We start from the raw sequence: 26,285 nt of genomic DNA on the forward strand, positions 1-26,285 counted from the left end.
AGTCACTTTAAGGGCCACTTTGGGAGGCTACAATTTTCACTGCTCTTTTTCATGTGGTAGTGGAACTTCTCAGCAGGTTAACTGTATGATTGCTGGCCAGAGTTTGAGATGGATGGAGAAAGAAGAGTTTGAAGTGGAACTGGAGAAGCTCACTGGTTTGGACCACACAGAGGGCTGGCTGAACAGTGCATTTGAATTCATTGTGGACACTGAGCACTAAAAAAAAGTAAAGTGTCATTAAAAGTAAGTATCTTTAGGAGCCCAGCACAGAAACAAAGGCTCATTTAGCTTGGATGAGATTTCTGGTGGCCACCTGGTTCTGTCATCCCAGAGAGGCCTCATTTTGAAGTTATGTCCCAGAGGACCTGAGGGAATACATTAATGCCTGCCATCAGGATTCCTTCTTAAATGCATCACAGCCCCGATCTGAAATTCAGCCCCATACCTCACATCGCTGTGTCTGTGGTGTTACCTTCTTCTGCTTCACCCAGCACCTTCAGAAATGTGGAAAAGAAACCACAGAAGGATCAGTGGAAGGAATTGCTGTTTGGGGGTTTCTCCCGGGGGAGGGAGCAGCGAGGCAAGGCAGTCTCCAGACACTTTTGTCTTAAGGAGCAGTCTCTGTCGGTTTCATTGAACGCTCGCTGGGCCCAGTCACGCACCGCTGAGTGACAAGAAACGTAAAGAGGAGACAAAACGCCGTTCTAACGTAGGCGTTGTGGCCGGTCGGTTGGCGGCAGCAGGCTGTCCCTCAGCCGCGGTACCTGCGCTGCGCGGCCACGTGAGCGCCACATCAGCGCCGCTCCGCGCCTCAAGGCGGCCGCAGAGGCGCAGGGCAGCCGGTGGCCGTTATCGGCCGCGCTCCCCCCGTGTCCCCCTCAAGCCCCCGGCCCAGGGCGCAGCCGGCCTCCGGCTCGGTAAGATGCTGCAGTCGCTGGCGGGCAGCTCCTGCGTGCGTCTGGTGGAGCAGCACCGCTCCGCTTGGTGCTTCGCCCTGCTGGTGCTGGGTTACCTGCTCTACCTGGTGTTCGGCGCCGTGGTGTTCTCTTCGGTGGAGCTGCCCTACGAGGACCTGCTGCGCCAGGAGCTGGGCAAGCTGAAGCAGCGCTTCCTGGAGGAGCACGCCTGCCTCTCGGAGCAGCAGCTGGAGCAGTTCTTGCTGCGGGTGCTGGAGGCCAGCAACTACGGCGTCTCGGTGCTCAGCAACGCCTCGGGCAACTGGAACTGGGACTTCACCTCCTCACTCTTCTTCGCCAGCACCGTCCTCTCCACCACCGGTAAGCGAACAGCAGGCAAACGGAGGCCTTCCGGGGAGGCCCGTACCCCCTCAGGGCCACCGGGGAGGCTATGGGGCGGCTGTGGGGCCGCCTTCCTCGGCAGCCGGGCCTGTGACTGAGGGGGTCGGGCCTGCCGCCCCCCTCGCGCCCCAGGGCCGCGGGGATGGTGCGGGGCGGGCGGTTGGATGCTGGAGCACTCGTTACTTCCCCAACTCCCTTGGGTGCGGGGAGTATTTTATGTAAGGTGCATCACCCGCGTTTTAAACCCACACTGTTCAGCTTTAAGAGCCAGATTGCCAGCTTCACCCCTTCTCCCCCAGAAAATGTTGGTGCTTTTGAAAATACCCATCTCTCTTTGAACTTTTAAATGCTTTTTAGGGGTGTCCTCTCAAGCTCTTGGTCTCCTTTTGTGTTTCTTTCAGCCTCACTTGGGGAACACACTGCTAACCTGGGTGTAATAATGAAGTTTATATTTCAGTTTCATATTGTACTGTCGATTTTGGTTGAGTATGTCACATCAAAGATTAAAAGGTAATGCTTGCTTGTTTCCAAATAGCAGTTTTCACTGATATTTCAAAAAGCTCAAAACATTCTTTTGGCCAATGTGCAGTGAGGCCCTCAGTGACACGGTTTAGTGGTGGACTTGGCAGTCCTGGGGTAACGATTAGACATATTTTCCAACCTAGTTGATGCTATGATTTTTACAGCAGTCTTGTGTCATGTAAGATTGTAGTGGCCAACCTTCTTGTAAAGGATAAGTGAAAGCATTTGTGCTGAAGCTGGCTGAGGTGATTTGAATGTGGCTCACTGGAATAAATAGCAAAGGCTTTTCAAATAAGAAAAGCTTTAAAAGAATCACCCTAAAAGTAGTGCAACCAGAGGGCTTTGAATCTGGGTGGTACATTGATACTAAAAGATGCACTGCTTTTTTTTTTTTTTTCTTTTTTTCTTTTTTTTTTCCCCTGCCCCCAAGTGAACAGGGGAATATTTCTATTATGGGAAATATAATCAGCTGATACCAATAATGAGACTTAATAATTAACTTGCTTGATCTTATTTTGGTGCTTCCTGACTGATTTCAAACAGGCAATGCTTGTCCTAAAATTAGTTGTCATTGAGCGTACAGATCAGGTTGTCTGCTTGTTATAAGGAGGTTGTTGTGGGGGTTTTTGCTTCATGTTTTTTTTTGTTGGTTTTTTTTTTTTTTTAAGTAAAATAGGGTTGTGTGTGTTTCCCTGGATCACCTCCTACCCCCCATCTTAATAACTAAAGTTTACAAGAAGGGAGAAAGTGACATGCTTGTGAAAACTCCATGCTTTCAGTGAATAAACTCCTAAGCATTAATCAATATGTAGTAGTAACACTATTGGTAAGAAAAGCATGGAATTGTGATAGTACATCAGCACTTAATTTTTTTTCTTTATATTCTTTTTCTTTCAGTAAAACTATAAAACACTTTAAGCTTCAGATGCCGTGTTGACCTTATGATACCTGTTTCCATTCATAATCAGTTACACTGTCTGGTACTACAAACTGTAAATTATTTTGTCCAGGAGCTTATTTTGCATTAGAATAAATTTTTCTATAAAACAGTAACCCACATTAAAAAAATAATAAAAATCTAATCTACAATCCCTGCAGTTTATTATTTTTAGGTCTGGCAATATTGATTTCAGAGATGAATCAATCAAAAAACCTTCCTGATCAGAACAGTGGGATTGGAACTGAGTTGGCAGCACTTTAGGGCTGCCTGCTCAGACCCAGATACAGGGTGTTTGGATTCAGTAGTACAGTTCAGGCAAGTATCTCTCTTTCCCACTGCACATCTGGTTAAGGCCAAGGAATAATCTGGCCCTGCATGTTTAGGTGATTTGATCACAGAGGCCCTACAGGGAACGTACTGAAAACACAAGGTACCATTGTCCAAATTGAAAGCCTGTTAGAAAACTCAAATAGCACACTCTAAGGAAGCACAGAGGGCTGAAATGCATGTTGCCATTATTTCTGTGAATTCCAGAAACTGAAGTTCATCTAGTTATCATTGATATAACAGACCAGGCACCAAATGGTGTGTTTCCTTCTGTGTCCAATACTCTTTTGGGTTGGGCCCCACTTAATAAAATACATGTTTCATGTAGTGGCCTTTAGCTTTACTTGTTTCCTACTTAATATAAATAAGAGCTTGTACAAGTATAAATCCAGACCCAATATAGTACATCCAGCACTTGCTCAAATAATTCCTAGAGTGCACAGATTTCTGGCAAGGTGCATTTTTCCTCCCTAAGTTACTCTGCACCTGCACAATAAATCTTTCAACTCTTTTGAAATGGTCATTAAAATGAAAGGTGAGCAAGAAGCAGAACCTGCCTGGTCATCTCAAAGACTTGTTTGGAGGTGTTTGAAGTTCAAAAACTGCTGTATTATTACAAACTGTACACCTGAAATGCCCTCTCTTTTGCCAAGTACAGTAAGGTCAAATGCAGAAGAGAGAGCACTGGTGCTGGTGGTACCAACTGAGGGTTGCTTTTGTGCAGAAGTGAAATTTCAGGGAGCACTGGATTTGTTCCTTATGTTCAGCTGACCGAGTTTGTCATTCATTGTGTAAATAAACGCACACCTACCCCTTACACATAGGATGAGGCTTGTTTCGTAGCCTTTTAGTTTTCTATATAAAGCATGGGGGAAAGTTTAATTTTAGCATCCCCACTCCACTTCTTGTTCCCTTCCATCCTCATTATATTATTTGGCTTCTTACTCACTATAGAAAATCCTTTAATAAAATGATAAGGCTCATTAAGAATTTGGAAAAATTATTAAATGGAGGGAGTTTGTGGAATAAACATAGTAAGGCAAATTGTTGTTTGAAAGCAATTTATATTGCTGTACACATGGACTGTCACAGGACTGTCACAAGCTGCCTGAAGGACGGGCAAACAAAGGACAGTGAAATAGACTGTCTGACTGAAATAGGGTGAAGCTTCAGCAGATTATAGCAGTGACTGGCAGCAGGTTTCTCTTTTAACAATTTTATGTCTTCCTATGCAACTTGAGCAGTCATGCAGAATGCCACATGAACACTGTGTAAGAGGAAGCGATTTGGTCATTATTCATTGACAACATAAACACTAAGAATATACAGTTGTATGCATTAAATAGCATCTGTCTTGGAAACTCTGTGATTATGACCTTATGCAGATCTGTGATCATCAGTTGTCTTGGTGTTAGATGTCATGAGTGATCTTGCTGAAGCAGTTTTTTCTGGTTGTTTTTCTTGTGGGGCCATCTGCAGATATGTGTTTCATTTCTAATAATAAAGATTAATTAATTTTCTGTGCTTTATCTCCCAGGTATTGTGTTTTTGCTGTTCTTGGCATGCAGTTGAGCTCTACAATCTTATCCTGTGTTGGTGCAATATGGGAATACTCCACCTTGAATTGTAAGCAGGATGGAGTAAAAAAGTAATTGATATTACTTGTGTTGCAATATATGAAGAGTAAAGAGGCTTCCGCTTGTTGAAGGAAAAGAGATGACAATTTAGGACCTTCAGCCTGGATTTTTACGTTTTGGTTTTTTTGGAGTCTTCTCCGTATAACGCTATCCAGGGGCGTTTTATGCAAAAGGACTGTCAGTCTTATTCTGACTGTCTAGCTTTAAGTTTTTTTGCCTTTATCACAAATATCCCTGTGGATTTCATTTAAGACTTGGAAAGCAGAGAGATGCTGAGAAAGAGCTTCTTTATATCATTCTCTGTTTTGACAGAGTTGGCAAGATACACATTACAGGAAAGCTAGAATAGCTTTGTCCTGTTCTAGGAATAAGCAGAGCAAGGGTGACAAGAGGCTGCATCTTCTGTGATGGCAATGCATGTTTTTCATTTTGTGCTTAAGATCAGGCTGGACTTTCATCTGAGACACATGAGTTAAGACAGTAAAAGAAGGGAGGAGAGGGCTGTTAGTATTCAGCTGCTTATGAAGCCCGTAATGTAGTTGTGTGCAATGTGGTTAGTGCATATCAGTTCTTCTCCAGAATTTAGCCTGAACTGGTTTCAGTGTTGGCACTGAGGATGAGTGTATTACGCTGCATTGCAAGGCATGGCACCCAAGATCCATGGTGTACTGAATTCAGGTGCTGCATTCTGCAGAGAGTAAGGAACATCTATGCAGTAGTTGTAGCTAAATACTGACAGTAGCTATTACCCTGAAACTGCTGGTAGAAGGACTAGTAATGAAACAACATGGCCTTCACAGAAATTTTTGCATTCCAAGTTAAATAGCTTATATGATCCTACTGGCAAATGGTATGAGGAATTAATGTTTTTCCTGAATTAGTAATTCATGGAATTCATAAGGACATTCTTTGTTAGGTCTCATTCTCATAAGCCTTGCTACTGATGAGTTGCAAGTGGAAATAAACTGTGGCTATATTTATGGAAGCTAACAGACTGGGAGATTGTGCTGGAGTCAGTAGATCGCTACAGAAGGTGCAACCTGTATGAGGAGATCAGGGAGAAAAAAAACTGTCAGTCTCCATAATTTTTTTCCACAACCTTCTGTCAAAAAGTGGACTTTCTCATTTTTCAGCTCCCTCAGGGGAACAGACCCTATACCCATTGCATAGTTAGTGTGGAGTACAGATTTTAACAAATCCTTGGGAGATAGGGAATGCTATGAAAGCTTGTGATGTCTTTGTAACACTCCATTGTAAGATTCGCACGCTCTTACATTAGAGCCCTCAGGTAGAAGAGACTAATTGGGTCTTTCCTACCTTACGGAAGAATGTGAATTTAACTTACTTATAGTTCACAGAGACTTTAGGGAAAGGAGATTTTTTTTTTTTTTTTGTCCCTTACTGTAGTTTAATGGTAGATGTATTTTATTTTGTAGGGATCAGAATATGTGGCTTATGTCCCAGAGGATGCTTATATTAGCTCATTAATACACACTGAATAACATATTTGTAATAATAAATTTCATAATTCGTACCAAATGTATGTCAAGAGACCTGTTGCAAATTTCTCTGACACCTCCCATATGAAAACGTACAAACTTTGTGATGGTTTAAAATTGGATCAGTCTCACCAGTAGTCACCCTGACTCCAGCAGAATACTGAAGCTTCCTTGTACTACTGCTCTGACTGTAGCACTCGGATTATTTAAATAAGTGTGATAAATTGCAGCTATTCACCAGGGTGGAGATGCCAAACTTTGGGAAGGAACTTTGTTTCTCTTTTGAGTGTTGTTTGTTGCTTAGCAATGAAATTGCAGGAAAAGGTAATTTGCTCAGGATGATCTGGGAGACAAAGCGAGGTTGTACTGCACTTTGCAACAGAGTGGTTTTTTTACACTAGAGTTCTTCTAAGAAAAGCAAAGGAAATGAAGAGTAAGGTTGAGAAAGATGCCAGAGGAGAAGGATTACATTCAATAAGCCAACTGTTTGGGCACTGATTTAGGATGTGAGAAGCTATATTCTTTTCCTCCTCTAGCTGGAGGGGTTTGAAGCCGCACCCCAGCAGAGCAGTTGAATGCTACAGCATGTTCTGGGACAGGGTAATTGTAGCTGCTATCTGCTTCCAGATAGATCAGTAGACTGTCCTGGAACCAGGGGTCCCACCTCTCCAATTAAGTACTATAAACACAAAGTGAAAGAGTAATTCTGTCTGCTGATGTGTCTGGTTTCCTCTCAGGGAAAATTATTGTGTTTTATACACCACAGAGCAGCTTCACACTTACTGCTGCCATATTCTAGTCTGGCCCCAGGGGTAAGATGCTGTCTCTGAGGTGTGGGAGTTTTCATTTGAGTTCTGCTTAATGCCATTCTCAGCGCAAGGATTTGAGCTATGGTTTTCTAGCAGTCTTTAGAAAGGGAAGAAAATACTACTTCCATTTAGGGAAGCTGCAGGAGGAGGTAAGATGAATATGGATAGACTGAGAAAGTAGATTGGATACTTATGGTCTCCATGTCTAAAAATACAAAAAATATGGGAACATTCAATGAAAGAAAAAAAAATTAGGAAAGAAGGGCATTAACAAGTTTTGTGTTTAAAAAAACCACAAAACAACAACAACAAAAACCCCCAAACACAAAAAAGCCCCACAAACAAAAAAATCTAGTGTATGAATATCTCCGAAATACCTGTATGTGTCAAAAGTACTAGTAGTAAACTTTTTGGGAAGGATATTAGGATATTGCTTTTGGGAGGCAAGCCACAATTTAGTTACAAGTTACAGCCCATAGCCTGGTCACATTATCTCTTGTGTGTCCAGGACAAAGGGACAAATTTCTTGTTTTCTCCACTGTAGTAGTGGAGAGGAAATCTGGGTCTGTCCTGACTTGCGTTCCAGGCAGGGTGGCAGTTTGGGGTTTTTCATGAGATTACAGCAGTCAGCTGTGCCAAACTCCTGCTTGTACTTGCTGAAACAAAGGGTAGCAAGAGTAGCTCTAATCCAGTGTTTATGCTTTATGGGCCAATGAGTAGTAAAAACCATCACCTGGCAGAAAGCAGAGAAGCTATGGAGTAGCATGACTGTACTATTGTTTGGAGCAGTGCTGGCTGCTGACAGATGGGGTGTCTCTTACAAGCTCTGTCTCCACTGTGTATCCTGCTGTTCCACCTGCCTTGCTAAATTACTAGTGATGAGGGGCCAACCCAGCAGCTTTTGACAGGTGAAGGACTGCAATGGCTGCCTCTGTAATCCGTGTATGTCAGGTCCAGGGTCATTCCTCCTCTGCTGAAATACCTGTGATGGGGGAGGGAGGAAGTATTCACAAACAAATCCATTGAACTTAGTATGATACACAGAGTGTTAGCTGGGGTTAGGGCTGAGTTACTGGTGTTCTACCCTGGGCTTATTAACTGACTCACTTTTGTAAATGTCACCTTTGCTATTTCTTTGGGGTTTTTTTTTGGCTGAATTTAGCTTTGTTAAAATTATTTGCTGTTTGTCACAGATGGATTATGTGGCCTCCCGGTGCTCTATTATTATCTCTAATTATTACTCCATTTGGCTGTATTTTGTTCTCTGATATTTACATCTTTATTGAAAGAAGGAGACTAATCTCCAAAAAAAATGCCTTTCATTAAAAAGTTTCTGTTTGCAATCCTTTTGCAAAGCTGGAATTTTTATTACCATTCTACTGACATGTCAAAATCAAATCCTAAGCTAAAAGGTATGTACGCTTTCAGAGGGGGACTTCTAAAGTTAAAATCAATTCCTGCAGTTTCTGAACATTGCTGAGTAGGATTTTCATTTTATGTGAATGTAGTTTAAAGTAGGTCTCCTTTCAAGTCTGTAGTTTCTCCTGTTTCGTTTACTTGTTGGCTGGTTCTTGTTCTTTCTTTGTTTAACTCTGTCCCACTGCGTCATCGTTTTAATAATCTGTGGGATTTTTGGGCAGAAGAACATCATCATCTATGGAGAAATGTCTACTTTAGCCATTGCTCCAGGTTAATTATTAAGTAGGCCACAAGCTGCTAAACCATATGAAGACCAGGACATTTATTGGCATGTGCAGAAGTGGAATTTTAGCAATTTGAGAAAAAATAGGATATGTATGAGAGTTTTGATGCCTTCAGGATTAAAGAATAGCAATAGGAAGTTTCTTGGGAATTAGCTACCTAAATTCCTACTCTCTTTGGATCCAGCCTCAGTTGCTTGAAAGTTACCATATTTGTATAAAATTTTACCAAAGTCCTAGACTAGTTACTGATGGTGACCCAGAAGACCCTAAGATAATGTATCAGTTTGCTTTTTCACTTAAGAACCTAGCTGTAACCTTAAAGAGGTTGTGTTTCTTATGAGGACAAATCAGTGATGTAGTCCTGATTAGGACTAGGACTGAAAGGAATGAATGGAGCAAAGCTTTTCAAGGGGCTGTGCTTCAGAGAAGTATCAGAGGGGTTTTTGCAAGAGCATATGGATTTCATCTTTCCTGGAAAGAAAAAAGATACGAATTCATCTCTGAAAACAGAGTATGAACACTTCCTTGAAGGAAAAGCACATATGAATCGAAGTGGTACACCAGCTGTCACCAAACCCCAAACATTTACTAGCTGATGCTTCCTAGATAGTACCATAGTCTCTACTCTGAACTGATTCTGTGCCAGTAGCTTAAGCAGTTTCATGGCATCTTTGAGGAACTGGGGGAATGCAGATACAGAAGCAAGGAGATCACTTAAGCAGTATTCCCTGGCAGTAGGTGAGGGAGGAGGTTGGGCTGGAAAACAAGTTTTGCCAGTGGAACAAGCCAACCCAGTAATCCATGGAGTACTGTACTGCTTGTGTTCCAGAAAGTGAAGCTGTGCCCTCTGGCAAAGTTACATACTATTTTCCAGTAGGAACTTTAACAGCAGTTTTCCACCTTTCTCCTGAAAATTAAGAGTCCAAACTGTTATGCTCACAGGCTTCCTCCATCTTTTTACTGTCCTCTAATACAAAGTGAAAACTTCTGGAGTAGCCAGAACTTCTATACAGAATGTTTTTAAGCATAATTTAATACCATTGCAAATGCAGCTATTGAGAGACCTGGTACCAGAAGAATGGGATTTTGTCATCTCTTTTGCTCCTTGTGTGTTTCGTGTTCCACACACCGAATGTATGTCCTCAAGGAATCCTTTTCTCAGCTTTACTGAAAATATTTTATGTAGAGGTCAAATATTCTTCATTCAATGTTTACAGTAAAGGCACTGCATTTAGTTGGTATAACTGTATGCCATTAAAATAGCAAAGAAGTTACACATTTACTTCAGCGTGTTTCCTGCAATGCTGGTAAAAGCTGTGTACCAGGCTTTTCATGTAGAAATACACAGTGAGACTAAAAGAATAAACTCGTGCTCCGTTGGGGAAAGAATAATAGTCTGCCCTACAGAAAGTTACACAGTTATAAAGCCTGCTGGGAATTCCGTCACAAGTGCACATCTGCTTTTGCATCTTTTCTGTAGTAATGTGCCTAAAGGTGACTCACGAGCATCCTGAAGCTAAACTAAACACAGAATTGTAGGGAAAAGGTCTCATGCATCAAGGGAAAAGGAAGTAGCCAGCTCAACTGTAAAATTTACTATTGTTTCAGAAAGTTCTCCTTTTTTTTTTTCCCTTACACACAGGGATTAAATACATACTAAACCTATAATTATTTTAAAATGTGAGAAGATTTCTCTGCATTAAGAGGCAAAAGTAATCCTTCCAAAGACTTCAAATGATGGCAGCTCTCGCTGGAATGGGGCTTATGCATGGGTTTTTTTGTTGTGTTGTTGTTTTTGTTTTTTTTTTTTAAAGCCTGTACTGTGTTGACTCTTAGCTTTTTACTTTCTTTGTTACTTTAAACCTACACAGCATGCTATGAACTCATATTTTGCTCAGTTGAGCTTTTAAAATGTGATTGGCAGGCTTACACATTGCAACACGCAGTAGTAGTGCCAAAGTCCAGAGGAAAGCTAGAGTAGGTATTCTGTTTTGTTTACAATATAGTTTGAAAACGGATTTATTGCTTTAGAGTCATTGAATGCAAAGGCAAGGCAAAAATTCTGATTTTGTCTCCTCCCTAACAAAATGGGATTGTACTATACATGGCTTTAAAGAAAGTTGTAGAAAAAAAAAACAAACTTTGTTCAGAAAGTAGCAACGTGTTCTGAGATCTGTTGAAAAATCAAATAGCTTGGATGTTGAACTCTTTGGGACTGCATTGTACAATCCTAAATATAATCACTTCATGAAAATTTTAGTGAAGATTGCTCATTGTGTTTAAGGTTAATGTAAGAAGGCCATGAAATCTCTACTCTGTGTTATTTAAGTAGCTTTTTACTCTTTGCAACTATCTGTTGTACAAGAATGGTATAGACCTTTCCCTTTGAAGCCTACAGCCTATAGGAAATCAGAAAACCCTAAAGCAAACCAAAGAACTTCCATCTCATATAAAGAGTTCTGGAAGCTCTAGGCTGTGTAATTTACTAATGAGCAATTAAATGTTAAACATTTCACAGCATGGCTTGTTACTTATTTTCATGGCTATATTTTTATTTAGTATTGGAATGCTGACTCAGCAGTACAGCAAAAATTACTAGCATAGCAAAAATGCCCAAAGATGTATCATTGTGTTACTGTTTGAAAGTCCTAGCTACTGTAAACTCTGAGTGATGCACAAAAATAAATGCAAAATGCTTTAAGTCTTACGAATGATTAATAGTTCTCAACAAAGCTCTCTTATATGAGGGTAAGAGTTTCATTTATCTGTGTGCATTTGCATGTTTGTTGAGAAATCCAGGCCCCTAGCCTGCCTTCTGGTCCACTGCTGCAGCTCAAGTTGGGTAAGTAAAGAACCATGGGTCATGATGTTGCACTGCGTGAATCAATAATTCGTGTTAATAAGAGTAAATATAAGGGCAAATGCCTGCCTTAGTTCATTATTAAAGCTGTTATGCGTTTACATTTTGCATAGCTATAGTGCAAAGATAAATCTTGATCTTTCAGTCTTTTAGTACAGCTATTTGTACTAAGTGAAGCCAGCTGAATCTTTGGGTCAAGTGGAATTTTGTATACTGCTTCAAGGAAAATGACATTTACAGTAAAAGTTATTAATAGACATGAAGCTCATCCAAAGCAAAAGATAAAAACTCTCTTAACATCTCAAACAGAAGTTTGAGTTCCAGGTTTTAGCTTTGCATTATACCACAATCTTATCACCATTTCTGTTACGACTTCTAATCTTTCATGTTTCTAAACCACCTTTTATCAGTAGATCCTGCACCATGTGCATACCATGTGCTTTACTGATAAGAGCGCTTCTGTTATGTTCTGCATCTTGTGAGAATAGAGTCATATTTCCATATGTATTTTGCAAAAGGGTGAACTAAGACAAAGAGGAAGAACAGTTGGAAAAGATCATATAAGAGATATTAGCATGGTTGAGATTAGGAGCTTGTGAATTTTGTGTTTCAGATCTTTACTTCCGCTGCTAGGCCACATTCCCATACAGTAAGCTGATTTCCCATCCTGTGGATGTACTTCAGTTCTTTTTCTTTTGCTTTAGTAATATTTTTTTGCTCAGTTTTATTAAAGGAAATTGCAGCTACATGAATAGGAACTCACAGAAGCCGTATCAAAGTGTGCAGTACACGTTTCTGTATCTTTGATGGAGAAACATTGTACTCCCTTTTATGAAGTTGTTCAGTTGTGTATTGTGTGCAGAAAACAAGCTAAACATCAGTTAATGCATCCCACATGACTTACCAAATATGTGAGTAACCTTTATGGGAAGAAGGCAGTGTTTGCTCTGCTTTAGCATGCTCGTTGCCTCTCCTATAATGTTTGCTTAGGTTGATGTAAAGCAAAATGGGATGAGTGTATATTTAACAGCTTTGCCAGTGGAAGGAAAGATGTCTTGGACTCCAGCTTCCCACCCTATGATCCAAACTTGTGCCCTGTGCTTGGACTGTTGCCCACTGGACCACAGCAGTAAGCCATGTCATTTTGTCTGACTGGAAGAAACATATTCACTTTCTGTGGGATTAGTTTGCTCTGAGTTATTGCAGTCAGGTAAACTACAACCAATGCAAGAGGGGGTAGACCCACTTGGAGAAAAGGATCTTAGCAGTGACTCGGGCGTTACATTAGACATTCCATGTAACAACTTGGTGAAAGCACAGAAAGAGTAAAAAATGCGTGGCCAATTTAACAGCAGATGTAAGAAAGGAACTGGAAACCTAAGAATGTGTTTCCTGTAATGATAATGTATCTGACAGTTGCTGGCTGCCCCTTGTAAAGCAGCATTATTTCAAGCAAGATTAAACTGACAGCTAACAAAGCTGAAAGAACTTTACCAGACTCCTCTTTGTTAATACAGATGCCACCGCTAAAATACTTCTGTCTGCTATACCTCAGGTACATGAATCTCAAGGAGAACTTTGTTTTCCCACTGGGTAGCTATTGTTATGTGATAAATTGCATTGTCTTTGCAACTAGTACGGAAGTAATGCAGTCATGCTGTTGTGTTTAGTTTCTGTAACTAGTTCACAAATTCTGATCACTGACAATTACAAGAAACTGGATGCTTTCGTAGGGCCAGACACTTGCAAACGAATTTCTCCCTTGAAAAGATGTAACTGTCAATTTACACGTTGCTCTTCAGTGCTAGGCCTTTATTTTGGAATTACCCCTTCCTTTATACTAAGGTCTGAGAGATGCCACTTACAGAATCCTGCTTTCATTAGAGAGTCACTGGTTGCATCAACCCAGCCTTTTTCATGGTCGCCAAAGTTTGCAAATGGCATTGGCAGGAAGGTGCTGAACATGAGAAACCTTTGTGTGATTCAGTCTTCAGCCTGGATGATAGCTAAGTGTTTCTACTGTGTGTGCTACCTGAACATAATGGGGTTTAAGTACATGGGACTTAAAATCACTAGTCAGTTTTGATGTCTTTGACTGACATGGTGGGTCCAGGATTCTGATTCGGCAGTTGAAGTATTTTTTGTGAATTTGTACTACTGATTTAATGTTGCCTGCTTTCTGTATATGCAGGGCTGCCTTATTCTGTCCCTGAGATGTCAGAATGACATATTTTCACTAGGAAAATTATCCATAGTTGTAGGAATTTCTGGAAACAGCAAATACCATATCAAGAGACATTCTCTAACCAACTGGGGAGGCTCGCACTTTCAAAACAAATCACTGTTAATCTAAACAGGCAATATAGTTTTTGATAAACCACGCAGCATTTAAATTGTTTTGTCTGTGTCTTCACATTGCTGGTTAAATGTCTTGTATCTGTAGATTGCCTTTCTAAATGCTGCATTACTGTTTGTTTCTAAATAACCTCTTCTAAATAGGCAAAAAGTCTGCATTTCATCCTCTTATGAACATAAATGGTATGTGCAACTGCAGTGGTGTTCTTTTCCTTTCCCTTTATTTATTGGTAGGACATACAGTTGTGGTTATCCTCAGTATCCTGATTCCAGTGGAACTAATCAATTTTATGGTTACAACAGCTGGTGTTTGCTATGTGGATGTCCTAAAAATGTGAATGATTTAATAGGACTAATGTATCTATAAAATTTGCTTATGGTTCAGGAAGCTGGTTCTCATAACAGTTGAAGTATTTCCCCATTGGGCGTTGTAAATTAAGGTTTTATTTTGAGCATGAAACTGTGAGTATGTCAGCTAGACTATATTCAGATGGCAGAGTACCATCAAGCACCACATTTTGGACTGTGATTTAAAGTTCAGAATAAGCCATCTTACCTGAAAAAGTATCTCACTTTAGCCCTTGTGTAAATATTGTCTCAATATCTCTTTGTTATTATTTTCAAGTTAGAAATGAATGCTCCAGGTGGAATATGCTGCATGTGAAAGCGGAGACTGATGCGCTGAGCTCTGTGGGATTTTCTTAAGTTGCTTTAGTAATTCTTGCTATTTGTGTTAAATGGACCGCCTTCTGTTTTGTTTTATGTGCTGCTGAATTCTTTGTGTTTCTGAGAAATAGTTATTAGAACAGAAAACAGAAATAGGATTCATTTGTATGCAAATGCATTATGATGTCTGATTGATTTACTGAAATATCTCTTGAAGGTAGGTAAGCACTGTGTCATCCTCTGCCAAACAAGAGAGCTGATGCTAGTAATTTCCCAGAGTTCCGCATGTTAAATCAATAACAAGATTAGAAGTATAAATTCCTATTCCACTGCTGTATCTAGGAGATAACATTTTCTTCCACATGAGGTTGGTTGCATTTTAATGCAAAGATGCTGCTTACAGATTTGATTTCAACTCCACAGCATGAAATAGCCTAATTTTTTAATACTGTGTGATAATTCCTTACTGCCAACAATACCAGTTTCATTCACTGTTTTCATGTTCTGTTTTCTTTCTGGTGGTGCAATAAAGCAATTTTTGTTTCAGAAGTAGAGGTGGGAAGCATACTAATTTGCAGCTGGTTCTTTCTTTTTGTTCCCAGATGGTAGGAAGAACAACTGTGGCTCATTTCAGTGCAAGAAATGGTAACTGAATGAGACTGGATAGGTATTCTTCACTAATTTGATACTTACTGCAGTGCTTTAATCATGTTCATCTGCAACACATTCAAAGTTTTTGACATATCCCAATGTACATTTGGGACGGTAACAGATGCACATTACCAGTTTTTAGAAACCTCTTCCCAGTGAACTGGACCAGGCTTCAAGCAGAGTATCGTACTGCACAGGTGCCTGGGTTCAGCAGCAGCTGGCACATCCCTGTGGTACACCATGCATAAACAAGGTCTTTCAAGTGCAAGGCTCAAGTAGTTGGTAGAACTTGAAAACCTGTTACAGGAAAGTTAGAGGGCATGGGGAAAGAGAAGGTTGCAGTGTGAAATGAAACCGTGGTTCCAGACCTTTTCCAGAAAGAAAAAAACATCCTACCAGTCTCTTCAGAAGCTGTGTATTTTCTCAGCTTTACTGCCAGTTAGATGCTGAATGCATTTTAGCTTCTAAAATGAGTTTTCCTCCCAGGTAGACACTGCCATATCTAAAGACAAAATGTGGAAGTATTAGTGTTGTGTAAGACATACCACCTTTATGCTGCAGTCAAGGTGAAAGTCTTGTCATGTTTTTTGCCACATTAACATGAGAAATGAAAAGATCACTGTCATGGGCAAGGTACTGGCTAAATGTAGTCGGCAGCATTGTTTTCTCTTTCCTGGTGTTGCTGTAAAACATTGTCCTTGTTAAGATTTCTTTTTTCCTACTTTGAGCATTTCAGGATGTAATTCCCAGGAAGAATTGCAAAAAGGCTTGTATGCCTTTCAGTACCTTGAAGTTGGTGTTGAAGTTCTTGATGAATGTGTTCCTTTGACTGTATGTTAAGCTTGGTGATCAGTGGCTTTAAAAATCCATTATTGTGTGAATGCTGCTGCACATGTGCTGCTGAGTATAACAGTGCAAAAAACCCTAATAAAAGACCTGCACAAAAAGTCATCATATTTTATAACATTTCTGAGGACTGCAGGTAAAGCAAAATATTTAAATTATCAAATTTAATTTTTGGAGACTTACAGTTTGTTCTATCAGGAAACATTCATAATAAAGTAGTGTGGTGGTGGGGCCTCTGCTTTGATATAGATTTTCGACCATCTGTTGCCTAGCAGGCAAGTAAACCAATAAAAGAATAATTGGAATTTTCCTGGCTGAATTCTGAGAAGAGCCCTCAGGAAATCTCACCTTACTTTTGACCTGTTGGTTGCATTTTATTCCGCAGACTTTCATAAATTTCTTTTTTTCTCAATGGAAAAATGAATATGAGATAACAGGGAAAATAACTGTTGAAACAACATATAGGTTTCTTATGCAAAATCTTTGCTAGAAGTAGGTCTAAAGATGTGATCGGGTTTTTGGATATGTATTTCTAGAAATGTGCTGTTATTGAGACATCTGTGGGGGGGAAAATATCCCAACACCAGATGGATCCTGCTTTGATTGCATTTTAGCCTTTTCAGGGTCTTAAATCCAGGATAGCATTAAGCAAAACCTATTTCTAGTGTAAAGACTTTGGGTTTAAAAGTAAAAATCCTGTCAAATTTAAAAAAACAAGGTAAAACCCCCAACCCTGAACAACAAACCCAGAAATGCCTGTCTGTCTCTTGATAGAAGTGAAGCCTGAATGCTTTTGCCACAGAGGTTTAGCAGACATCTGTCTGCAGAAGGTACTCGCATATATAGTCTTTGTTCCTGTGCTCAGCACTGTGTGAAGTATATGGCAGTGCATAAAGTCTTTTTTAATGACATGTCACTTCAAAACACATGACTAAAGTTGTCAGGGCTCTGTGGGAACACAGGTCTAGCCCACAAGAACCTCACATCAGGCTGAAGGTTTAGCATGTCACAAGAAAAAGGAGTTTCTTAATGAACACTGATAGGAGCTGTGTAGCTTACAGCTAGGGTTTGAAAACTCGGCTCTCACACGATGAGAGGGAAAGCTTTGCCAGCTGAGTGTGTGGAGAAGTGTCTTTTTGCAGATAGCAAGTCCTTTCTAAAGGCTTGTTTAGTAGTCCTCAAATGGAGTATGTGCCTATACCTGGAGTCCTGCTGCCTTTGTCTCATGCATGGTAGGTCCTGTTACGGTGACAAGCAACACATTCTTTCACGTAATCTGTGGTGGAAGGGTCTAACAGTTCCCTTGGGCTGATGATCTGTTTTACTCGTCCATAATGTATCCAGGCAAGATTAGCAAGATCTGGTGTCAGCCAGTATGACGTGAAAGAATGCTATCATTTTCCACTTAAAGTTATTATTTTGGGGTTGTATTTCTCTCTGATACTTTTGTTGAGAAGAGATAGCATTTCACCAAACAGTAATCATCTCAGATGTGGGAGGGACATGCTAATTTCTGTACTTACGCTTTTGTCTACATTTGGCTCTTGTGCATTGGATTCATCTATTGTTACTCTGCTCTAGAACAACTTGTCCTCCTACTCTGCAGTATCTGTACTGAGCACTTCCTTATAACCCCCCCATAGGGATCTTAACTGCTGGCATGGGAATGACTTCATCATTAGCATCACGGCTATACAGTTGGAATGTTTTTCACTTCATTAAATAGTAACTGTAGGTAAATAGTGTTTAAAAACAGCAGCTGCTGGCGTGCTAGCCATTCGATATGCCCATCACTGTAGTCTTTGCATATGGTGTGCATTGCCTTGCACAGTGGTGTAAGCAAGACATGGATGAGCTTTCTGATGAAAGGAAGCATAGAATGTCTGGGTTGGAATTAGAAAATTTTAGTATTTCTGTGATTTGGCCCAGGGTTATATGTGGTTTCCCTGCACTTCATGGAGCACCCTTGCATGTTCTCAAGTGACCTGTGCTTCAGGTAGCCTCATAGAGTGTTAATAATGTTGTCATTCATATTATTGAGTCCTGACAGCAATCCAGAAACTGTAAGTGAAAGTCTTTCCTACAAAAAATCTGGAGCCCTTCAGAGAAGTGAAAATGCTTCACATATTGGGAACCGTGCTTTTAAGGCACTCTGGCATTGCCCTGCTGAACACAAGTGCAGGAGCTAATGCTTGAGAAGTGCTGTTAACTTCAGCTTCAAACTCTAAAGTATGCCAGCTTTCCTGGCCCTACAGTAGTGTTTTGGTTCAGATGAAGAGTGCACTGCTGAAACAAATCTCCAGATTATTCCCACTTCCCCACTTTTGGTTCACACTTGTGGAGCAGTTTTGGAGTGTGCAGACTGCCTGAAACTGTCACTCTATGAGAGCAGTGGAACACACCTCAGCTATGACTGGGCATCCAGTCTTTGCGAACAAAGTAGAGCAAATCTGAAATAAACGCTAGCTTCCCTAAATATAACGATGAATTTAGGTCCCTATTACAAAGTATTCCACTCTACAGATCCACATCTAATATTCTGCAATACTAATGTAGGCAAGGTGACAGTGCAATTATATTAACGTTGTTCTTTTTTTCCTGTTGCTATATTTTACATTCCAGTAGTCAGAATAATATGTTCTGGACAAGATTTGCCAGATACTTGGTCCTTTAAATAATATGATCAAACGTTGCTTTTTTTTTCATTACATTCCCATGAGATTTTTAGAATAAGATCTCATCTGTTGAAACCAAACTGTTTGGATTTTTTAAAGGACCAGTTTTGCTGACAAGCCCAACAACAGAAAAGCATTTTCCTCATCATGATATCTTGTATTTTCTCCTGTTACCTCCGTGGGACATGAAGAGTATCAAAAATGATCACATTTTATAAAATGAAAAACCATCTTCTTTAAATATCCAATTTACAGGGGTCCAAAAAATGACAAGAAAAATGAAATTACAACAGTGTACTTGCACTGCTTTATGTTTTTTCACTCACATTTGATTGAAAACTGTTTTTAACATGCATTTTTGTGGGACTGTGGGTCATGACAGCAGCTAACTTCAAGAACATGGGGTTTTTTTTTAGTTTGAAAAGGCATGTCTATATTTTAATCTCTGCATGAGAGAAACCATTTCTAAGTCATATGAAAGTATGTCAATTTGAAGAAAGGAATAAAAGATCTGTGCTTTGTTGTCATTTTTACTGGATATTAAAGGTGACAGTGTACCTCCTGCTGCATAATTGGATAAAAAATGGGATTGGAAACACTTGCCCAGTCCACAACATCAATATTCCAGCCTCCTGTATCTCACATTTATATATAAAAGTGTGCAGCAACCTTAATATAGTGCAGGGTACAGAAATACCTCCTTGAACAGATAATTCTCCAGCATCAGCAGCTAGGTTGGATCAAAAAGGTACAGAACTACTGAAGAGAGTCCAGCAAAGGGCTACTAAGGTGATAAAGGGACTGGAGTGTCTCTCCTGTGTGGGGTGGGAGAGACTTGGACTGTTCAACCTGGAGAAGGCTCAGGGAGGGGGGAGCTAATCAGTGTATATGAATATTTGAAAGGGTGGGTTTAATAGAGGTGATGCAGGTGGCGTATGGATGCTGTTGTGCCGCACACTGTCCAGTATCACCTCATTCTTCTCCACCTTTCCATTTGTGTTCACTGGCTGCCTTGTATTTTATACTGAAGTTGTATGTTTTGGGGACAAGGAAATATTTTTATCCTGGTTTGGTATCACAGTAAGTATACGATAACTAAAAAGACAATAAACAATTTGATAGTTTGGTTCTAAATATTTATTGATGTATTAAATTCTAAATTATTATTACATTATTATACACATTATTTCTTAAATACTGGGGGGTTTTGTATATACTTTTATATGGGTTATTATTTATTTCTATAGAAGTGCTTTTGCACCAGAAGTGCCACCCTGAACATAGGTCTAGGACAGTAACAGCTTTTGCTTGCTTTTCATGTGGGACTCCCAGATGGAGTTGAGATTGGATTTACTGCAAGAAAGTGGATAACTTTTCAGAGTGCTAAGAATGTACTCAGTAGGAAATTAGAATCATTACTCCTGCTCCCAGTATGAGATGTTTGTTTTGTTTCTTTATTTGATTAACAGTCACCATGCTTTCTGAATGTGGATGTGTTACATGTCAGCACGTAGCTATATCCACTGTCACACTGGCTATTTAAGGCTGACCCAGATCATGTTAGTCATAACAGGAACTAAACATCAGTGTTTTGCCTGCACTGGTACAAATCCTTGGATAGTTTAAACAATATCAGATATAAGACCATAAAGCAAGCTGTTTATCTCAATGTATTCACATAAATAGTGTGGAGGTATCTGTTGTCCTCATACAAACATTTTCCCCAGTTTCATTCATCAGTGTCCCCCTTTCCCAGCATAGGTGGATGCAGTTTCTAGCTTGGTTTATTTGGGCAGGTGAAATACTGCTTCCTGTGCAGGAATAGATGTGGCAGGCTTTATATGCTTTGCAAGATGTAAATGTTCGGATGTGCAGCTGTTCTGGTAGAAATAGGTTTGGAAACGGTTTTTAACATGGCAGCAAAAACATCCATGCCATTGGCTTGGTTCTTGGGTGTAGATGTTGCTGACAGCCAGCCAAATTACTTACACAGCCTTATTACTAAACTAAGTTCAAAGCCATTTTAGCCTTTCTTGGTGCAGCAGGTGACATTTGTGAGCTGATTGTAAGAACCTGGTCCTTTACAAGGCAACTCCAAATATAGCTAGCAGGACATTGAAGAGTTAGCAGTGTTTGGCTTTTGATAACTAGTGGCAGCACAGGACAGTCTTAGAAGGAACTGAAAGCATGTACCATTAGTAGATACATGCAAATCAGTGTGTTGGAATCTCTGTTGGGGTTGGTTTGTTTAGGGAAGGAAGTATCTGCAAATATCTGGTAGGGCAGATACTAGAAATTGGCAAAACAAAACAATTCTATTCTGAGAAGTGATTATGTGAGAAATCATAGCGAAAAACGAATCCTCATGGTTAATTTAATTGTCTAAGTATGTTTCTACAACTTCTAGTGAGGTTTGAGGGACATGTGATTATTTAAGGGAGCTGGAATAGGACCATACAAAATCACCTCAGCTGGAAGTTTAAATCGCCCTTATTGGTGCTGTGTGAGGATGAACCTAATGAATAGGGTTTTTTAGTGGTAAAACTGGTTTAAGAGGTTTCTGCCACACCCTTCATCACCTTTCTCAGTATGTGCTGTGCTGTAAGCTTTCATTAGTGAAATGAACTAGGTCTCCAACAAATGGGCTCCTCATCACTTTCCCTTCTTTGTTGTTGCTTTGTTTGTTTGGAGTGTTTTTTGGGGGGTTGGTGTTTGTTTGTTTGTTTGTTTTTAACCCAAATGATTTCATCAGTTCAGTTTACAGTGCCTCTTCCTTCCTCCTTTCCAATGCACACAAACCCAGTTCCACTAGCTCAACTGAGGAGATAGCAAAATGTAACATCAGAATGTACTTCCCCTACTTAAAGGTGCCTGTCATAGTGGATTTTTTTCCTCTTGCTTTCTGCCATATAGGGAAGCTTATCTCAGCCCAGCTGGAATTCAAAGTTCTCAGGTCTGTTTAACAAAACTCTGTGGATGAACTTTTAATTTTCACCCCTTTTTAACATATAGCTGTTTTAGTATCTGGTTTTAATGGTATTGCTGTGTCTCAGACCTCTGGCTGAGTTATGAAAAGTGTTTTCTAGCAGCACAGTGCAACTGTTTTGCACATTTTTAGCTATGGACCGGTTTGTATGTCTGTCTACAGTCCTTTATGTTCCTTTTTCTCTCTGCTGTAGAGAAGAAAGGCCTATGTGCAACAGTGTCCTAACAGGCTGTTTTAACTGTCTGCCTATTGGCTATCTTTAAAACTGGTCCTTGCCAGAGCGCACCCTAGGAGCAGAAACAGCAAAATACCCTTTCTGAAATAGAATCATAGAATCATAGAATAGTTAGGGTTGGAAAGGACCTTAAGATCATCAAGTTCCAACCCCCCTGCCATGGGCAGGGACACCTCACTCTAAACCGTATCACCCAAGACCTCGTCCAACCTGGCCTTGAACACTGCCAGGGATGAAGCATTCACAGCCTCCTTGGGCAACCTATTCCAGTGCCTCACCACCCTTACAGGAAAGAATTTCCTCCTTATATCCAATCTAAACTTCCCCTGTTTAAGTTTTAACCCATTACCCCTTGTCCTACCACTACGGTCCCTAATGAAGAGTCCATCCCCAGCATCCTTACATGCCCCCTTCAGATACTGGAAGGCTCTGAGCAGATGCTTTCTCATGTGTAGGCGTGCTGCATTATATAGCATATTTTTATAATTGTTGTCTTACTGTATGATAGGTGACCTTTTGCCTGCAGATTTATGGACTGGTCAGCTGCTATACTTGACATAAACTTCCTGATCAGCTACTTCAATCATAATGTTGTTGGTTTGAACTCTGTAGGGCAAATTTCTGATTACTTTGGTTGCTGCTATGCTCTTCCTTGCAGTAGGAAAAAATAAGGATACTTCCTTGTGATCTCTTACACGGATCTACCATCACCTGACTGTTCTTTTTATCTTAGGAGATCATAGACCAGTTATGAAGAGGGTTGTATTTCACTGTTAAACACAGCAGAAAATGTCAACAGTTTATAAAACTAAATGTATAAATTATTTAATTATTGTCATTGACCTTCATTGTCGTCATCATCATATCCCAGTGAGTCATGTTACACTTGGGATGAACGAAAGATTTTTGCATGACTTCAATAAGTAGCACATGATTCACTTAATCTATGGGGCATTTTGAGATTATGAGCAGCCTTAAAGGGCTGGCTTCTCTTCAGAGACACTGACTCAAACCAGCAAAGGGATGAGCAGCTTGTCAGTTCTGCTGCCACACCAGGGTTGTGTATTATGACTCTGCCATCTGAATGGGTTTGTTAGGGAAGACACCGAGTGTGCTGAAGATAACCAGTTCCAACCCCTGAGAAACTTGATGGTGCCACATAGGACTGCTGGTGTTGCAACAGGGTCATCTGGGGCTAGGGGGACCAGAGGGAGCAATGGCTTGAGAAAATCTGTGAGAGAGGGAGAATAGCACCTGGCAGGAGAAAACTGACAACACAAAACCATTGACTGTTTAATTCATGAAGGGGGAGAAGTGAGCTTTAATGCTGTGGATGGTGGTTCACCTTCATGGGACCAGCCCATGACAACAGTCATGGACAGCAGACACCCTGGGAGTGTAACTTAGGGGCAAGAGAAGGAGCCAGTGCTGCAACCTGCATACTTCTAGGCTTCATCACCATAGCCTAAGAGAGGCTGTCTGTGGGGAAGCTTTTCCTATGTCATGGTACCTCTGGTTGTCTGTTACCTCACCTGATGCCAAATCCACTTACACATTCAAACATTCACCCTTCAAAGCAGCCTCTGGGCACTTCTGTGTGGAAGTCCAGGCTGGGTTATAAGAACACAGAACTGCGTGGCACTAAATGCTCAGTTCAGGGTCCCAAAATACCTGTAAGGCCTCTGTCTCATAACAGAGAAGACCAATTAATGAGCTACAGGAAGGACCAAACTATGAAGAGACAAAGCAGTAATGATATAAAACTGCTTATACTGGTCAAAGCAGTATCTGAGAAAGATGAAAGGGGAGAACACCCAGTGCCAACAAGTACCAAGCTAACACAGGGTGGAAGACTATTGTGAAATACTAGTACACAGTGCTGAGTTTGACATAGGCTGTTATGAGTCGGACATAGTTGTAAGCTCCCTAGAGACTCTGAAAAACAAAGTGTGATGGTATATAAAAATGGAGGGAGAAACAATATCTTACCTGGAATTCAATGATCAATTCTGCATATTTCTCTACAAAGTGACCAAACAGGAACAATTAGACACAGGTAAGACAGAAAATAACTACAGGAACTTGCACAAGAGCGATACAAACGACTGAAAAGTACAGAGAAGTCATGACGAAGCCTTCTTAGAAAGGTGTAAGAGCAAAAGACTAACTTGAAAGACAGCAAATGAAAGAGTAGATATTTTATTGAACACATAACTGACTTATATAATTTGCAGTAACAAGATCAATGTAAAAAGATTTAAGCATTTTAAACTTACTTTTTAAATAAGCACTTTTGTAGACTATGATGACAAAATTGCATCAGAGCAGATAAAGACATTTTTTTGTGTATATATATATATATATATATGTAAGCTTACAGCAGTAGAAGTTCTCCAACTCACAAGAGAGTAAATTATTTTTAAGGGAAAAATCCTCATATAAAAACAGAACTGAAACTCAGCTGTTTAGGTCTTGTGGGGTTTTTCACTTTGTATGATCAATCAAACATGGTCTGTCTCAACACACTGAGCTAAGTGGAGCATTGATCTTACATAATTTGGCAAATTCTGCTGGTCTTGCATATGTTGGATTTTTTCTGTGAGTTTACAGAATGGTACCTCTAAGCGATGAATAGACAATACAAGGGATTATATGTGAATAATATCCTTTTATCTCTGGTGTTGCTTTGCTTCTGAATCTGGGCAGGTTGTCTGAGGGTCTGATTTTTCAAAGGTTAGTGCCTTTAACTGAGTGATTGTTATCTGCATTATACATATGAAAATACAGCATTCAGTAAATCTTGTCTGTCTTCATAATCAGTAATACAGTTATCAGATATGCTACATGGGCAGTTTGATTCTAGTCACCCATAGCAAGTCTCCTCGGTAGAATAAAGAAGCATCTTCATAAGTGGTCATCTTTTTGTGAGCATCCTTGTTTTCCTAACAAAAAGTGTCAGAATTGCAGTTGTAATGCATTTGAATGTTGCATTTTCCACTGCAAAAGGCAAATTGGCATACTTTTTATTACCAATCATTTTTGTAGAAGTAGCGTTTGCTAGGCACTTTATGGAGAGATTATAGAAGGGAATTTCCCTTAAGAGGTTACAGTGCAAAGAAGCTACAAACTGGTTCAGGAGCAGAGGTGGGAGGCAATAGAGCACAAGTGTCTGAAAGCAGACATGGAATATCTCCTGCTTCAGATCTGTAATTTCCTCTTTTTTAATGTATGGTTATGTTGAGCTTTTTCACTGACTTTTGCACAGTGATGACTAAGATTATAGGGATTGTTAGGAAAAGTCACATAAAAGCAATTTGATATGGGGGGGGAGATGGATCTTTTTCCTCCTCACTTGCCATAGCCTTATAAATTGTGACAGATTTAGCACAAGCTTTTCAGTGTAATCATTCCTAATTGATTATTCTTCCATTGCTTTTGGAAAATGTTGTCTTGCTGCTGCTGCTGGTTGAATGGATTCTCAGTTGGAAACTGTTAATGCTTTTTAGTACTATAGTTCCTGTAACTGTTAGCAGCTGAGGAGCAGATACATAATCTCCTCAGCTATCCCTGAAGTGAACTTGCAAGAGACTTTCTAGGTCTGCAAGCTCGGTTTCTGTTTGTCATGTATAGGCTCATTATACTGCATCATCCATAAAGTTACCAAGCTTCATCTAGCTACATGTGAAATACAGCTGGGTTCTTTCCCCAGTACTGAAAGCGAATGGCTGCTCCAGAACTCTTCTCTGAAGCTTAAAAGCCTTCTGCTAATTTCCAAACTAAACTTATTCATGCTATATCAAAGCTATTTGTTTGTGTGGTGATAATATTCTTCATCTAAAACATTTCTTTTCCCTTGGTAGTACTTGTATGCTGATGCATTAACAGGGAGATACTGTATCACTTTTCAGCCTCCATTCACCTGTGCCAAGGAAGCCACCACTTTTATCTTCCTTTCATAAAGTAGTCTTTATTCCCCTGATGGTTTCCATAACCTTTCTCTGCTCTACTTCCAGTATAATTCTTTAAATATAGGTATCAGAATGAGGTAGATAGTCCAGATGAGATCTGATCTGCATATTACTCAAGTAACACACCTATAGTTCTGCTTAAAGAAGGCACCTTGATGTGAAGAAGCATTGAAATTGCTTTTTTTTCCTTTGTGTTGCATAGGTCAGTTTTAGATAACCTGTGATCTACTCAAAGCACACATCTTTCTTCTCTTCCAAACTTGGAGTTGGTAGTTGCAAAATGCTTTCAGGAACACTAAGCAACTGGG

At 40.1% G+C, this 26,285-nt stretch overlaps 1 protein-coding gene across 1 annotated transcript in view; it reads left to right on the forward strand.

Annotated features, from left to right (window-relative positions):
* The first annotated feature begins 782 nt into the window (after positions 1-782).
* The window catches only part of KCNK1 (potassium two pore domain channel subfamily K member 1), a 33,382-nt gene continuing 7,879 nt past the window's right edge, over positions 783-26,285 (forward strand). The window contains exon 1 of the mRNA XM_061365672.1: positions 783-1,277. Within this exon, the coding sequence (XP_061221656.1) occupies positions 923-1,277 (355 nt within the window). The 5' untranslated portion in view covers positions 783-922. The remainder of the gene's footprint in view (positions 1,278-26,285) is intronic.

Source organism: Neopsephotus bourkii, unplaced genomic scaffold, assembly GCF_033783945.1.
Source record: "Neopsephotus bourkii isolate Nb327-2 ecotype Australia unplaced genomic scaffold, CSIRO-AGI_Nbou_v1 NB_1292, whole genome shotgun sequence".
Classification (NCBI taxonomy): Eukaryota; Metazoa; Chordata; class Aves; order Psittaciformes; family Psittacidae; genus Neopsephotus; species Neopsephotus bourkii.